The sequence below is a fragment of the Nyctibius grandis genome, chromosome 5, assembly GCF_013368605.1.
Source record: "Nyctibius grandis isolate bNycGra1 chromosome 5, bNycGra1.pri, whole genome shotgun sequence".
NCBI lineage: Eukaryota > Metazoa > Chordata > Aves > Nyctibiiformes > Nyctibiidae > Nyctibius > Nyctibius grandis.
The window spans coordinates 23,842,178-23,858,331 of NC_090662.1; the positions used below are offsets into that span (position 1 = coordinate 23,842,178).

General features: G+C 39.7%; 1 protein-coding gene across 2 annotated transcripts in view; it reads left to right on the forward strand.

Annotated features, from left to right (window-relative positions):
• Positions 1-4,382: 4,382 nt before the first annotated feature.
• The window catches only part of MOV10L1 (Mov10 like RNA helicase 1), a 35,457-nt gene continuing 23,685 nt past the window's right edge, over positions 4,383-16,154 (forward strand). For both annotated transcript variants that reach the window (XM_068401643.1, XM_068401644.1), the window contains exons 1-8: positions 4,383-4,470; positions 6,456-6,640; positions 9,398-9,554; positions 9,970-10,082; positions 10,912-11,102; positions 13,210-13,350; positions 14,218-14,459; positions 14,593-14,785. In XM_068401643.1, the coding sequence (XP_068257744.1) occupies positions 4,383-4,470; positions 6,456-6,640; positions 9,398-9,554; positions 9,970-10,082; positions 10,912-11,102; positions 13,210-13,350; positions 14,218-14,459; positions 14,593-14,785 (1,310 nt within the window). The remainder of the gene's footprint in view (positions 4,471-6,455; positions 6,641-9,397; positions 9,555-9,969; positions 10,083-10,911; positions 11,103-13,209; positions 13,351-14,217; positions 14,460-14,592; positions 14,786-16,154) is intronic.

A 16,154-nucleotide genomic window follows, 5' to 3' on the forward strand; every position in this document is an offset into this window, starting at 1 on the left:
ATCTTAAAACCTTCCTCATAGTTTATCACTTTTAGTTATTACAATAGCCAGTGATAACAATATTCAACAATCTAGTTCTTGTTTCAAAAGAGCAAAAGCTACTTACTATGCAGTATTCTCCCAGAATGAGCTACAGATAAAAATTCAAGTATTCAAGTATCCCAACAAGTTGGGAAGTTAGAGGTTAAAAATCTATCAAGAATGTTCTCTTCACTGTAGAACTCTTCTTTTTTTTTTTTTTACTAACCCTAGTTTTCTAGAGTGTTCAGATAAACCCTGCACACTTCAATCGTGCTGACATTCATACTTACAGAACACCATGATGACTAAACAACATATTTTAAATCTAGCAGGCAGCAGTGACATGCAATGGCCAGCGTACATTGGATCCAGTCCTCCTGCTTATTAGGCAATGAAAAAAAAAATAAAAAAGAATGCTTTTCTCTTGAAGATATTGGCACCTTGACAGCTACAGTAATGACAGGGTCTTTTGTATAAACTTTAAACAGTGTTGTAACCAAGACGCAATTAAATCTTCAGTACTCTAAAGGGCATTACCTTTAAAGTATGCTAGAAAAACTTCAGAACAGCACTACTCAATTTGTATGGACTGTAGATTTTACTCTTCTCATAATGTCAGCCAATACTGCAAGTATATTAAGATATTACAGTTGTTTTAATAGACTGAAACATGGAGATTAATACACCATACACAACACTAGACACAGCTGTAAACTGTTAGAAAAGGGGGGAAAAAAAGAGACTGTGTAGCCAAGCAAAACTGTCTTAAGTAATTAAGCCCTTCTGTTCCTCTGTTCACAGAAGAAACACTCTGCAAATGTTTCAATTATCTGTAACTTTTCAAAGACTATGGTGTAACGGAAAATGGGTAATACTTCACATCTTTTTCAATGAATGCTAGGTACTGGTTACCATAGATTTAAAACAGGATCATATTTTATCCCTTTTGACTGATTTAGGGAGATCAACTTATTTTTTACACAAAATTGGTGAGATATTCAGGTATTTACATGATCTAATCTCTTTGAATAAACAGAATTTATGAAGTCCTGTACCACTGAAGAGAGCAGGGCTCAAACCCTAGAAATTTTTTTTCACAGCTCCAAGCATTTCAGCCAGTATTGTACCTGAAAGCTCCCTCTCTCAAGCGTGGCACTACAGTGCTTTCTCTGGTTATGGTGAAATTCCTTCTGCCCCCTTTCCTGTGCACTTCCCAGTATTTGTCATTTTCCTTTCTGCACAGAGGTTCGCCACACTATTACTGTACCCTCTGCATTTGGCATCAGTGTCAACAAAAAAACACTTAAACTTCACAGTTCGGTTTCTACTCTAAAAATTTTCTGGGGCCCTTATTCTAGGTTCCCTTAATTTCATGTTCCCGATTCCATAAAAATCTTGGGTCACTTTTGGGTATACACACCCGCTAGGCAAGATCTGGTAGCCAGAGCCCAAGTCACAGGCCAAGACCAGGCTAGGTAAGGCATGAAGGTGATGTACAAAGAGATTCCTCCTAATTCTAAAAGGTGCACAGGAAACCTACACAAAGGCTGCAGGAAATGTTAACAATGCCAACAGAACATTACAGGCTTCTGAAAAGGATTTACAAATTAAATGTTTTTATTCTAATTTAGGCCAAAAGATGTCAAGGGATGACAACCAAATCAAATCGTGAGAGGCTATGAAGAACTACTTACTTCCACCACTGAAAAGACCACTGAACAAGTTCAGACTGCCTGAAGCAGCTACAGCAGACACTAGGTCATTTGCCAGGGCTGTGCCATGCAAGCATCGCCCACAGTAACCACACAAGATAAAAAACAGATTGACAATTATAACAGATCTGCCAAGGGACAATACAATAAAAAGGTACATAAACTTCTCATAGTCCTACTTTTGTATCAGTAATTAATATAAAAGCATTCTGTCCTGGAACAGTTCCCCTAGCACTGAACCCAGGCTCATGCCCATGTTCCCAAATCTAAATGCAAAAGTATACAGCACCTGAAGCTCCGGTGAAATTTATTTATACCATGCTGACCAACCGTTCCTTTTTCTGATGAGTTATTAGCTACACTACCTATGCATTCTTTCACACAATATTTAATTACGTTATTTTAGTTCATTACCTGTATTCCTTGTTCAATATTTCCAGCTCTTCTAAAATGAGCTCTTTCAAGTATTTTGTTTCTCTGGAGCTGATTCCTCAACCCTTGTTTCCCAGTTCACATCCTGGGGCATGTACTGAACCAAGAGCAAAACGTAGGCCAAATAGCTTCAAAGGGATGTCTTGCTCCCCTAGTACAATATGAACTTCTTTGGATTTAGTCCTTCACGTGAATCATCATCTGAAGAGTTTAAAACAGGTTCGATCAGTATATATACTACCCATTGATGTTATTAAAATACAAAATACTTCTAGTTTTATGGATGTCATAAACACATCATATGAGCATTTTAAAGGACATCCAGATTGAATACCAGTCTTTTCTGCCTAGGCCATTTTCTTGCAATAAAATTCCTGAGAAGCACAGTCTGGGAAGGCTGTTATAAACTACAGGATCTTCAGACAGGAATTTATGCATATATAACTACTCCCCTCCTCCAGAAAAACAATTTCTTCACCTGTCACGTTTTTGCCAACCAATACTCCTCTGCCTGCACTCCACAGGAATCTTAGTGAAAGAAAACAGTAGTCAAAATGCTTTAAATCAATGTATCTAAAAGTGGAGTCCATCACTCCCTCAGCACTTTTCTAAAAAGTTCTCTGACTACAGACACTTATGCACATTTCTCCTCCCAATAGCATCACCTCAGTTACTTCAGAGCAAGACACTGGAACCTGTGTATAATTAATGGCAACACGGATTTCTTCTGGTTTAGGAACTGTGTTAAACAATCTACAACACACTTCTAGCCCTCCTTTGCCCAAATAACGCTGAGCTAACCATAAAAGTAGAAAATAAAAGGTTGCCAAAGACAATGGCTGCTCTAGTCTCAGAATCTCATCACAAACTACGCTGCCTCTCTACAACAAACACCCATAAAGTAGTTTCCCATAAAGGTATATACTGCTCTGCCCAACTTCCTGAAACTGTCTCCTGAAACAGTCTTCCGTGGCAGTTCCCAGGGAATTACTGGAATGCTGAGCTCATCAACTCAAAACCTATGCTTTGTGAAACACTTTGAGAAACAAAATTTAAAGAAGGCTTATACAAGATACCTAAAGTGCACTGCATGAAGAGAACTGGTAAAAATATCCACTATAGAAATAAAAGCAACAGTCAGTAAAATTTTATCTCCTCTAGAGCCACAGCAGCTCCTACATTAACGATATTAAGACAAAAATACTTCTTTTTTCTCTTATCCAAGTTTATAACATTCTAGAGCATATTCTATCATTTTGAAACTGGCTGCTGAGTAATTCAAGAACATGCCATTTGCACGTGCATACTCTCCCATGTACCCCATTTTACCACATCGGACAGACTCCACGTCTGACTTACTCCCAGTGCCACACAGGCGCACTGAGCCCTCACCCCAGGCGAGACGGCAGCCTGCCTGCGGGGTTTGCCTGCTCAGGACTCCTCACTTGCACAAACCCAGAAAACCTGTCATACAGTGTGACGGCAATTCCAGGCAGCGTCACCAGCAAGGAACAGGCTGTGTGCACCCCTCAGCTTTAAGCTTTTTACAGTAACTACATAACACCACCTTCAATGTCTCCTCAACCCCTGCTGCCCTGAAACCCTACTGCAGGAGGCCCTCTCACCCTCCTTTCCGCCCACGGTCCCACCACTCAGCCCTAGCAGGAGAGGTCCGTGCCTCCCCCGCGAGTCTCCGTGCTGCCTGCGGTGAGGAGTGAGCGCGCCCGCCACCAGGGCGGCGCGGGTGACAACACCCCGCTCCTCCCCGGCTCCGCAGACACCGTCCCCTCGGAGCCGGGGGCAGAGGCGCCCCAGCGGGCGACCCCCTCACGGCGGGGCGGCGGGAGAGCGGCCCCCTCGCGCCAAGGGGGCGGGCAGGCGGCACGGCTGCTCGCGCGCACCGCCCCTGAGCGAAGGCGCGAGGCAACGGGGGGGCGAAGGAAGCGGGCTGCCACCGCGCGGCGTCACGTGACTTCATCCTCGAGGCGCGCGGGCTGCCGCACGGTTCCCCGCAGCGCGGTGCGTGCGCAGCCGCTCCCTCCCACCCTCCAGCCCGCGCGCCCGTAACACCTCCTCTCCCCTGTGGCTCTTCCACGTGACCAGGAGCGAGCAGCGTGATTGGCCCGCGGTGTCGCGGGGGCTCGAAGCGCGGCTGTAAGAGAGGGCGCTGAAGGGCTTCTGGGAGGGTGCTGAGGGTTGTCGGGCCGCTGGATGGAGATGCTAAGTCTATTTTCTAGGGCGCTCTCCTACTTCTGGAGACGTGCAGGTGATGAGGAAGAAGAAGAGGCGAGATGGGCGGCCTTAGGTAGGAGTTCCTGGGCCCGTTGTGAGTTTGCGGTGCCAGATGCAGGGCCTGTGTGTGGCTTCAGGGCCTTGAGGGTGTTGGTGGTTTCTGCCCCCACATGAATGGGGCTGAGTCAAGACCTGTCAATTTAAAGGAAAGCAGCAAAACGTGGTAGCTTTTTAACTACAGAGCATGGGGGAGTGTTCCTAGTGGTACTTTTTTGCTATATTTTCTGAGCGGGGCAGATTACTGTTGCTGGTTGGAGTATGAAGTGAGGTGTAAAATGAGTGTCGTGGGGATGCGTGATGGATGCTTTGGGTCTTCCCTTGTACTAATGTCTTAATACATAAACCTTCTTAATTTTTCTTGGGCTGTAGAACAGAGATGGTAGTGTAGCTTTGATGCTTTTTTAGGCTCCAAAATGGTGTACATTTAAGATGCTTTTAGTAGCATTGTTCAATGTAGCAAAAAGTGCTTTTTCATATTTATGAATACAGAAAGCAAAAAAAGATTACTTACTGTATTAGTAGTCTTGATTGTGAGTGTAGCTATAATATGTTAGAGATCTAAACTAGCATACTTCAGTCCAGCTTTAAGCCTGAAGTTGTAGTGCAGTGTTGTTGAGTCAAAGTTTGTGTGGTATATAAGTAGGTACTGCTTCTAATCCAAAAGACTTGAAACTCCTAGATCTCCAGAGAAATCCATCACCAGAGTTGGTTCTCTCCAGAGAAAAGTGTATTAACTGTAATATTCTATAAACAAATTTGAAGAATTAATTTGTATAGCTTGTTCACTTTTCCTGCTTTTTAAGTACAGAAATCTTAAATGTGTTGGATTGCCCATGCAAACAATACTGAGAACTTTCTTTTGCTATGGAGAATCTTGAGAACAGTTGTTGACTCAGAGCTTTTGGGAGAAGCTGTTTAGCTTGCAGGTATTTATTAAACTTGAGTTTTTCAAGCTATTTGAATATATATAATATATATATTCAAGTGCTGGATTCTCCACCTGAGATGGGGTAATCCTGGTTATATGTACAAATTGGGGGACAAGAGGCTGGAGAGCAGCCCCACAGAAAGATCTGGGGGTTTGGGTTGATGGCAAATTGAATATGAGTCAGCAGTGTGCCCTGGTAGCCAAAAGGGCCAACTGTGTCCTGGGGTGCATCAAGCACAGCATAGCTAGCCAGTCGAGGGAGGTGATTGTCCCACCCTGCACTGCACTGGTGTGGCCCCACCTTGAGTACTGTGTGCAGTTTTGGGCACCTCAATATAAGAAGGACATCAGACTATTAGAGTGTGTCCAGAGGAGGGCAGCCAAGGTGGTGAAAGGTCTCAGGTACAAGACCTAACGAGAAGCAGCTGAGGTCACTTGGTTTATTCAGCTTGGAGAAGAGAAGGCTGAGGGGTGCCCTCATTGCTGTCTGCACCTTCCTGAAGGGGGTCAGCGGAGGGGGAGGTGTTGATCTCCTCTCTCTGGGGACCAGCGATAGGACATGAGGGAATGGAATGGAGCTGCGTCAGGGGAAGTTCAGATTGGACATTAGGAAAAGGCTCTGCACTGAGAGGGTTGTCGGTCACTGGAACAGGCTCCCCAGGGAAATGCCCACAGCACCAAGCCTGTTGGAGTTCAGTGAGCATCTGGACAATGCTCTTAGTCATGATTTAGTTTTAGGTAGTCCTGTGAGGAGCAGGGAGTTGGACTCAATGATCCTTATGGGGCCCTTCCAATTTGAGATAATCTATGATTTTTTCATGCAGCTTAAAGAGTGTTGTTTTTATGATGTGGTTTGTGTTTAACTGGCTTTCTTAATTGATTGAAACCATAACTTGCCATAAGACTTCAAGACTTAAACGTGAAACTAATTAGTTGGCAACTGTTGGTATTTTTAGTTGAAAAAGAGAATGACTTTTTGATAGAAGGGATAGCAGTTTTAGTTGCATTTGTTGCATAGCTCTGTGAACACCTGGTTTGGTTTTATGTCAACACTTTTCCTCTGGATGCAGGTGATAAAGAATTAAAAACTGTACAAGGAGTTGTGACAAGGTTTTGCCATGATTATGGGATGATAGATGACATGATAATCTTCACAAAGGATGCTGTTACAAAAAATATGCTGCTGATGGTTGGACAGGAAGTTACTGCCACTGTTGAAGAGGATAAAACATCGGGTGGTTTGAAGGCTATCAGGGTAAGAGATGAAGATAAATAGTAGTCTCACTTTCTGTGTGAATCCTTTGAGACTTCCTTTTGGAAGTTACTATAGTTTTAGCTTCCTGAATTCTACAAAATAGGAGAAATTGCCAACCCTTCACCTAGTAGGGATAAGTTGTTTTGGTTTTTGTATTATTATTTCATTCCATCTCCTTTAAAATGTTGTTTCTTTAATACTGATTCTCTGAATATAAATCTAGATGTGGTGAATATGAAACTATTGGTTGAGATAATTACATCCGAATTTGTTTAATCATACCTGGTTCAAATCTGTGTGTGTTAACTTTTTTGAGCTTCAAAGTCAATTTTATGTTGTTGTTACATGAGAGGGTAAGAGAATAAACCTCCTGTGGGTCAGCTGGTTGTCAGATCCAGGTGGCTCAGGGCTTTATCCAGTCAGGTCACGAAAACCTTCAAGGATGGAGAGAGACTGCACAGCCTCTCTGGGCAACTTCTTCCAATGCTTAACTCTCCTCATGGTGAAAAAGTTTTTCATTATATCCAGCCTGAAGAGTTTTTGTTTCAATCTGTGCCCACAATGAAGGCTCTGTGTTCCTTATGACCTCCTGTTAGGTAGTGGGGGCCTGCTGTTGGGTCTGCCTGAAGCCAGGCTGGACAAGCCCATTTCTCACCGCTTCCCCTCCCAGGCAAGTGCCCAGCCATCACCATGGTCCTACACTGAACATGTTCCAGTTGATTGATGTCTGTCTTGTACTGTGGAGGCCAAAACTGCACACAGTATTATAGATGCCATCTTAAGAGAGTGCTAAATGAAGGGGGATAATCACTTCACTTAACTGGCTTTTCGTATCATAGTGTATTTTGTAAGCTTTCTGAAATAAACTGATTTAGACTAGTAATTAGTCTAGTCTAGACTAGTATACCTGTTGTTGCGGTTAATTTCATTTGTGTAAACAGTATAGTGCTTAAAGTGAACAGTACAACAGTCACTGCAATGCAGTGTGCTGGGATGAGATCACCAGTCCTGCTGTTAGTCCTGCGCTGGGTATATATGCCACCACAGCAGGTACATAGAAGGTCTCCTTGTCTTAGCCAAGGAGAATCTCCCTGCACAAACACTATGTAAATTTTCAGCAAGTACTTTCACGTGGAATTTGTTGCCAGTTGCTTTGCTAAGGAAGTCTCCATTTCAGAGGATCCAACCCACAGGCTAGTTCAGGTAGCTTCCCTCACCAGTTTTATTTTGGGATGATGCCTCAGCATCTGGAATAGGATCCATGTGATCAAGACAAAGCAGTTAACGTTTGAACTGTTTCTTCTTGCTTTGTAATGTACATGTTCTTTGTGAAAATTGTGCCTCCAAGAAGTGCACTGCACAAAGGTAGTAATAGCATTTAACAACGGGAAAATTTTCTTAACACTTATGAAAAGTGTGGCTATAGGAGGACTGTTTTCCATCTGTGCACAAATGCTAATCTGTAAGAGAAAGATGGCACTGTATAGTTTATTTTGTCAGTGTATTACTTTTTTCACATTATACATTAAGAAAATACTCTTTATTCAGAGTTTCTAATCTTCATGAAGAAGTCAAAACACCGCAGCTAACTTCTTTTGCTTTTCTGTCCAGTTGTTGGTTTTTTTTAAGTTACTCCCTTATCTATGTTATTCTAGTTTTCCACTCAGTTTCTTTATTCTGATTGTGAATTTGTAAGCACTTGGCTTTCTGAAATAAGCTGTAAATTTAATGATGTGAGTTGTACGCTTACAATACAGTTCATGGAAAAAGTTGTCCATGGGCATTTCATTCATTGTATTTGTTTAATCACTGCAGTGACACCTTGCACACTTTCTTCATGCTTTCCTACATCCTTATCCTCATAAGCCTCACAAAAGAAGAATTTGATATCTTTTTCTCTTTCTTTATTGTACCATGTAGTTTCTCTACGTAGCATCTGGAGTCAGTGGTTCTTGCTTAACAGTAATAAGTGCTTCTGTCCAGTGTCATTGGCATTGTTACTGGCCCCCACAGTCCTTATAGAGAGTAGGGAAGCTCTGAAGAAAAAGTGTTTGAACTGTAGGGGGGAGACTCCTGAACCTGTGACAGTGGTGACTCTTTGGGAGCAAGGAAGAGAACTTGTAGTTCTAGGAATTCCAGTAATTAAGAGCAGAGGTGCTATATCCTTGCCCCAGCATAGCTGGGATGGGAAATGGTTTGTATACATGGATAGTTTGTAGCTTGTGTTCTGCAGAGGGCTGTTTAGGGAAGTAAACTTACATTTGAAGTGGTGATCTGGAGAGTCTGTAAGAAGGGTTTTTTTATTCAAATTATTAAAGAATGACTGAAGGGCAGTCTGAAATACATGTAGTGTTTATAAATAGCATTTTGAAAACATTTTTTTGCTTTCTGAAATAGTGATGTTCTAGTTCCACTTCTGTATGATTAGATTGCAAGGGGGTCCTCTTGTCAATATGGAGAAAATTCTAAAGTAGACCTAAAGCAAGGGAAGCATGAGAAAGATTTGACAAATCAATATGTAATTATAGTAGTTGTCAGTGTTGCAGCATACAGCAGACTTCTTAAGAGAAGTTAGTTACTGTTGAGTACTCATGGGTTTTGTGTATAAAAATGGACAGCTACAGTGAGTATAGAATTGTCTAATAAGGAGCTTGGCTTCCGTAAGCAGTTGAAATTCTGATATTTATTGTAGGAATATGTTTAACATATAATCCTAAGTATCAGCTGTTTGAATGTTGGGTTTTTTTCTATTAATAGGTAGACGCAGTCCAGAATACATGGGGAGACTCCAGTCCTACTTGTGATGTTTCTGAACTAAATATGAAAACATTAATTGGCAATATCACCTCTCTCTCTAAGGATGGTGGCTATATTAATCAGAATACTTCTTTTGCCATGGAGGACGTCTGTGAAGGTGTGTAGGTGCTTTCTTGTTTACTCTTCCTTAATTTTTTTATATGTACAACAGAAATATCTTCTGATAAACTTGCAGTCCACATCCCAAATAAGTTCTAATAGAGTGTATGTAGTGACACAAATGTAGGGATTTGGGTGAAGAAAGCTACCTGTTCGTTCTCACTGAGCATAACGTGCATGCAGTCATGTAAGCACAAGTTACATGTAAGAAAGTATTTTTCCGCTGGCATATCTTAAGCAGTTTTTCATAACCTACTGGGGGAAGAACCGCGAAGAGAAGTTTGAACTCAGTGGATGTGAGTAATGCATTGTTCTGGCTGGGTCGTTTCATTTAACTTAAAGTAGTTCTCTATGGGAGTAATGCAAATGTTATCAGTAGCAATTAAACTTGAGAAATGTTCTGTTTTACATAGGTTTCAAACCTTGTCAAGGTGACTGGGTGCAAGCGAAATATTTTATTAACACAACAACATGGAACAGTGAAGCAGTTGCTGTAAAGCCCTTGAGATATAAGCGAGTAGACAAGGTAAATGTTCTTCATGTTGTTTTTGGCAAGAGGAATCTTGTGTGAAGTGGGATTTTGAAGGTGTTTAAGTTGCTAATATTGATAGATCTTCTATAACACATCTCTAAAAGATAATACATATTGACTCATCCATTTATAGCATTATTTCTAAAATAACAAAGCTTTTTGGAAAAGATACACATTTTGGTTAGAACAGGAAGAGTAACTAACATTTACTGGCTATCGATTGTTGATTTGGATGCCTACTGTTTTAGTTACATTGGTTGTAATAAGGATATGTGGATTTTGAAACTTTTTTAAAGTAGTAATGACTGTGGAATTTATGTTTAATTTGTCCAAGTATTTTGGCTTAAAAACAACTGTTGTCCTTTTTTATTTTAATGAAAATATTTGTTCCCTCTAGGAATACATAATTAGGTTAATGGTTTACTGTATTTAACTTAACTGTATATATTGAATAATATTTGCATGTCAAGTATAGGAAAAAATTTCTTCTCTTGTGACTGCTAGTACTGAAGTATAAATTAGTTGTTGGTAAGTCACAAGGCAGGTGTCATGATTAAGTCAAGTGTACGTATTGTAGTGTGCACTTAAGTGGAACCTAATGCTTATCTGAAGTATTTGTGTTTCTTTTGACTTCTAAATCTAAAGACAAGCACAGTGATTCTAGGTTAGAGCTGTATGCTTACCTCCCATGAATAACTGAAGCTTCAGAATGCAGCTCTGTTAATGCTAGGATGACTGTTGCAGGAAAAAACTATGCAGTGGTAGTATGCCTGTTAGCTTAAGCAGATAATATCGAGTAACACTGAGTAACAAACTGTTACAGGTTCGCATTTCCAGCATCTGTGGAAGAAGTGGTACAGTAGACGACAGTATATTTTTCACTTTGGATTCATTGAGACTTCCTGATGGCTATTCACCTTGTAGGCATGATCTAGTGAACACGATTGTGGTGGAGAGCAATCAGTCGTGTTATATTTGGAGAGCTCTCTGCTTGGTGCCAGTCAGCCAGGATGGGTAATACTTATTCTTTCATTCTCTTTCCACTTAATAACAAATAGAGATTAATTGTAATTATGCAGCTTAAATTTTGTTATGTCTGTTAAGCAAGAAATGCCATAAATTCTTCAGTAGTTGACTAGAAAGCATGATAGATCATTGGGAAGATCAGAGTGTGGTAGGTTTGGCCCTTGCTTCTGCTGCTTCATTTCCAGAAGGTGGGGATATCTGTGCTTACTAGAGAAGCAAAACTAGTAGCAGCAGAGCTCAGAGATACTGCTAGGCAAGAAAGGAATTTTGCATGGTTTTATTCAAAAAATGCCAAACTCATGTTCTTACCTTGCGTTTCCTGTGATCTATGTTCTGCTAGTGAAGACTTTACTGTTTGAAAACCATTCTCAGTGAAACTAATGTAAAATGGATGTTTCTTTAATCCATTTTGCTTAAGTTGTAGTGATTCTTCAGGTATCTGTCCTAAAGGGTATAGTTTAATGATCTGAATAATAGAGATTCATCAGGCTTTCAAATATCAAACTGAGTGGTTCTGCAGGCACTTTAAGTGGCATATGTGATGTGAGGAGGATCTGGACAGATTGCAGAAAAGGCTGGAAAATGTTCAGTATGGAGAAGTTGAAATTCTGTGAAATAATCAACTATACAAATGTAGAATGGGCAACAACTAGTCAGTAGCAGTTCTGCAGCAAAGATCCACAGTTTAACTTGTGAGTTCAAGTGTGAAAAACACAAATACTGCCCAAATGTATATAAATATGGCTATTACCTGTAAAATCTGTCCCTCTCAGTGCTAACAAGGCCTTGGTAGGATTAGAGTCTGATTCTGCTGGCCGAAAATAAGCTGTTGACCAATTGGAAAGTCCAAAGAAGAGCAAAAAGGGCATTTGGATGCCTTTCAGACATAGTCTTTGGGAGAGCTTGCCTTGTTCAATCCCTAGGAAATATAGCTCAGGGTGGTACATATGTCTTGAAAGGAACTATGAACAATGGAATAAGCTGGTTTTCACTAGAGGTAATGGATATAATAGATTTAAATTGTACCTAGTTGGAGCTCAAAGTGTTTACATCACTTTGCACAACAGTACAATTTGTTTACTTATTTTTTTCAGTTGGACCTATTTTTAATGATCAATTTTATACAGAAAATTATACTAAAGCCAAATTAGAAAAGTATACCTTAGGGCTGATTTCTCATTTTTAGTGTATTTCCTACCATATCAAAAAACTGGAGCAGCTTAAGCTGCAGTGGGAGACATCTAGTGGGTTTGCTAGTAAATTGATGTAGCTAATAAAGAACAGCTGCAGTCATTTTCTACTTTATTGTATTAGATAACTAAGGAATACTTAGGGTGTATAAATATTGGTGAGATTATTAAAATATTTCCAAGTGATTTTAGTGCCAATTGATCCAGCTAAATAGGTTCTTAACTGTAGAATAAAAACCATTTTAAATGGTTTCTACAGGTGGCTGAGACTGAGAGGTGAGTTATGTTCCCTGTCTCAGACAGGGAAGAGCATGTGACTTTGATTTCATAGGAGTTTTTCATCAGTAGTATGTGTGATAGTAGTTTTTAAGAGTGCTTTTTGTTTTTCAGCTTTTTTCAATTTCTTCTTCAGTTTGCTGCTTTCAGATTTTAGCAGTAAACAGAAGACATAACTAAGTGCTTGGGGTACATGTTGAAACACTTCCAGTCTAGTCATTTTACCTCTTAAGCTCCAGTGCTAATCAGGACTCATGCTAAGGAGCTGCTCTTTGTTGTGTCTTGGTTGAGCTCCCAGAGAGATCTGTAACAGCTTCAGTCACCATTTGATTCAGCTCTTCAGCAAAGATTAGCTAGCTTCTTAATCGTTTTAGTCTTGTATCCAAAGTTTTATGCTGGTTTGTTGTGCTGCTGACAAAAGACTTGTTTTTAATTTGCTGCTTAAATTAGTAAAGATAACCTAATTGTACTGGAAATATAAGTAGCTGGAAAAAAGTGAACCCTCTCACCTGCTTATTCGTAAATACTGTGACTGTGCTTTGGTATAATGGTTCTTGACTTGTGCTGACTCAAAGATATTTGCTGAGTCTATCTGTGTTTCAAAATTGAAGCTAAAATTATTTTTACAGACAATCTCACTCTAATGGAGTCAATTTGGGTGAGCCTTATGAAGACTTAATGAGAGGCAAAGGAGGGTTGGAAGTATCAAGAATGACTAATTTTGGAACTCTGAAGCAGGGGGAATCTAAAAGAATGATCGTTTGGATAGAGTAAGCCTTTCTGATTGTTCTACGCTTTATTCCTTTCCATCACTCCATAGTCTGTAAACCTGTCTTTCATACAGAAGCCTCTCATAGTTGAGCCTTGTAGTTCATGGTCTTCAAGTAACCCCCAAGTACTATGGAATTAAAGAGAATTTTATATTGAATTTAATGTCTTTAGGATAATCTTTTTATTGAGCATCTATCTTGCAGATAGTGCTTTGAGACTCCCCAATCTTATGTTTCTTTTCAATCCTAATAAAATCCTTTCTGGGATGAGGATTAAAGTAAATGCTTTTACGTGTAAGTGTGTTTAGTTTAAGCTGCAGATGCACTGTTGTATTCAAAATCTTAGAACAAGAGGACTGTTGCATACTCATGTATTAAAAGCAGACTAGATTTTTTTTTCCTAATTGTTTTGTTTTAGTTTTCTTAACTTGGATGCTGAAGAACTATGTTGGTGTATCCTAGAGGTTTTTTTTGTTTTGGTGTTCTCTTTTGTTTTTATTTTTTTCATATCTGTGTATAGAGGCTCAAATGAAGTCACACCTGAATAACCCTCTATTTATTGCTATGTGTTCTTTCCTAAGAGTTAGTTACCCAATGATAAATTTTAAGTTACCATAGCTGCTTTTATACACAGTGTTTCTGTATGCTTCATATGGTAATTGATTTGACCTAGAAATACTAACATGTAGCAGATGTTCTAGTCTCATGAGTTAGAAGCAGCAGTGCAATTGCTTTCTGATAGCAGTTATGAAGTAATGGTGAACTAACCTGCTACAGACAGTTGTATATGACTTCAGGTAGAATTAAGCTTCCCAAGAACATTAACTATGCATTTAATTATGTAAATAATTACATAACTACTTCTAGGAATAAAGGGAGTGTACCACAGTCCTTAATCAGCTGCAGATTAGCTGGATGGGTGAAAGGCAAGCAATTCAGTTTTCAGATTCCTCAAAAATGTGACAACAGTCCAGAAGCATATCTGTCATCTTTTCCAATATATCAAGAAGACCTCTCAAAAGCTGCAATTAAGTCATATAATGGCAGTGGAGGAACAACATATGAGTCATTGAATAATACATCCATTATGAAGAATGGAATCATTCCAGGTACAGTGAAATGTTAACGTTTGAATGCTGAGTGTTAACTCCTCAGGAGACTTGGAGGTTTGTTTGAGAATACTTGCCTATGCTAGCAGTAGCAATTGTGGTAACATCATTTATTATAATCTGTTTACTACAGAAGGAATTAGTTCTCAGGATTCAAATTTATCAAGAACAAAAGAAAACTTTTCCTTGGTGAAAGATGAAAATCTACATAATGGAGAAAATGAGCAGAGAGAAGATGTGGAACAACCAATAAAGCATGTCGATATTACTGGTATTGTCATACCACCAGGTGGAAAAACATTCATAGTGACCATATGCACAGCTGTGTAAGTATTTCTTTGCATTGGTTCTGACCGATACAATGGAAACAAGTCATAAAAATTGACTTAATAGTTCCCTTATTCTGGGCACAGCTCTCTGGCGTAGGATAAAGTAAGCCAGTATGTATTAGCAAATGATGTGGAAACTTATATTAGACCTTGAGAGCAGTTAGCATTTTAATGCTTGATTCTGATTTTTGTCAAAAGAAAATAGTAGCAGTAAAGGAAGAAATATACTGGGAGTATATTTTTTCAGATAACTTCTCTGAAAAAAGGCAGTAAGGTGAAGCTAATGCCTGCAGCTGGTTATATTCTTTTCAGGAAACCCATCACTCCATGAGCACTAGAGCTAATGTAGATTTCCTGGGAATTTGTATTATGGCTGATATGTTTCTTCCAGTTTTGCTACCCTGATGTCATATTCATGTTGCTACATGCCTTGATCTCAAACCTCCCTGTCCTGTGATATTAAATGCAGGTTATCTATGCTGAAATTAAAAAAAAAAAAAAGCTTTCTTCCTTGGAGGTCTAATTTATAGAGGAAGTGGTTTGCAGAGCTTAGAAAACCCTTGAAAAACAAAAATACTTCGCTGTACAAAATATTTCATGGATTTAGTTAAGAATAAAATGTGGCTTTATGTGAGCTCTTCAGAATTCAAGTAGGAACCTGATGCTTGGAAAACTTACTTTCATGTACTTTTCAGTTACTTCCAGCTGTAGGTCTACAGACTTTGTGTACCACACCCATTGATTCTTATGATCATAATTTAAAAGTTGGACGGGGGAAAACAAGGTCAAATGGTTTCATTCATCAAAGTAACACTGCATTAACTTCCACACTACTTCTGTTACCATTTTAAACAGTGAGACAAGGGGTAGAAATTTTCTTAGGAGGATGATTTAGCTGCAATTTGAAAGATAAGCTGCAGGCATGGCCTGCCTTTTGGAGAAAGACGTGTAGAAAGAACAATTTCTATTTCACTGTAGATCTGTAAATGCCACGAAGTCTGAGAATCTTCTAATAATACAGAACAATCCATACAAAATCCCATGGGAGGCTGCAGCATGAAGGTAACAAGTGCTTGCTGGCCACTTCAGAGACTGTAGAAACTGAAAATTTAGTCCATAAATCTGGACAGTTCAGTGTCTGCACTGAGTTCATTTAGCAGAGAATACCAGGCTATAGCTTTAACCTGAGCAGGTAGTGTTAGTTGGCATGAAAAAGTGGTATTCCTGCCAAAGAGAAAGTAAGCTAGAATTCTTCTGGGATACTTTTGTTTCAGGCACATAGAAGTGTTGGACTGTGTAGTTAGTACCAAGGAGAGAATTGGTAGTGCTGGGATGAGTTCATTAAGGGATTTCAGAGCAGATGGTG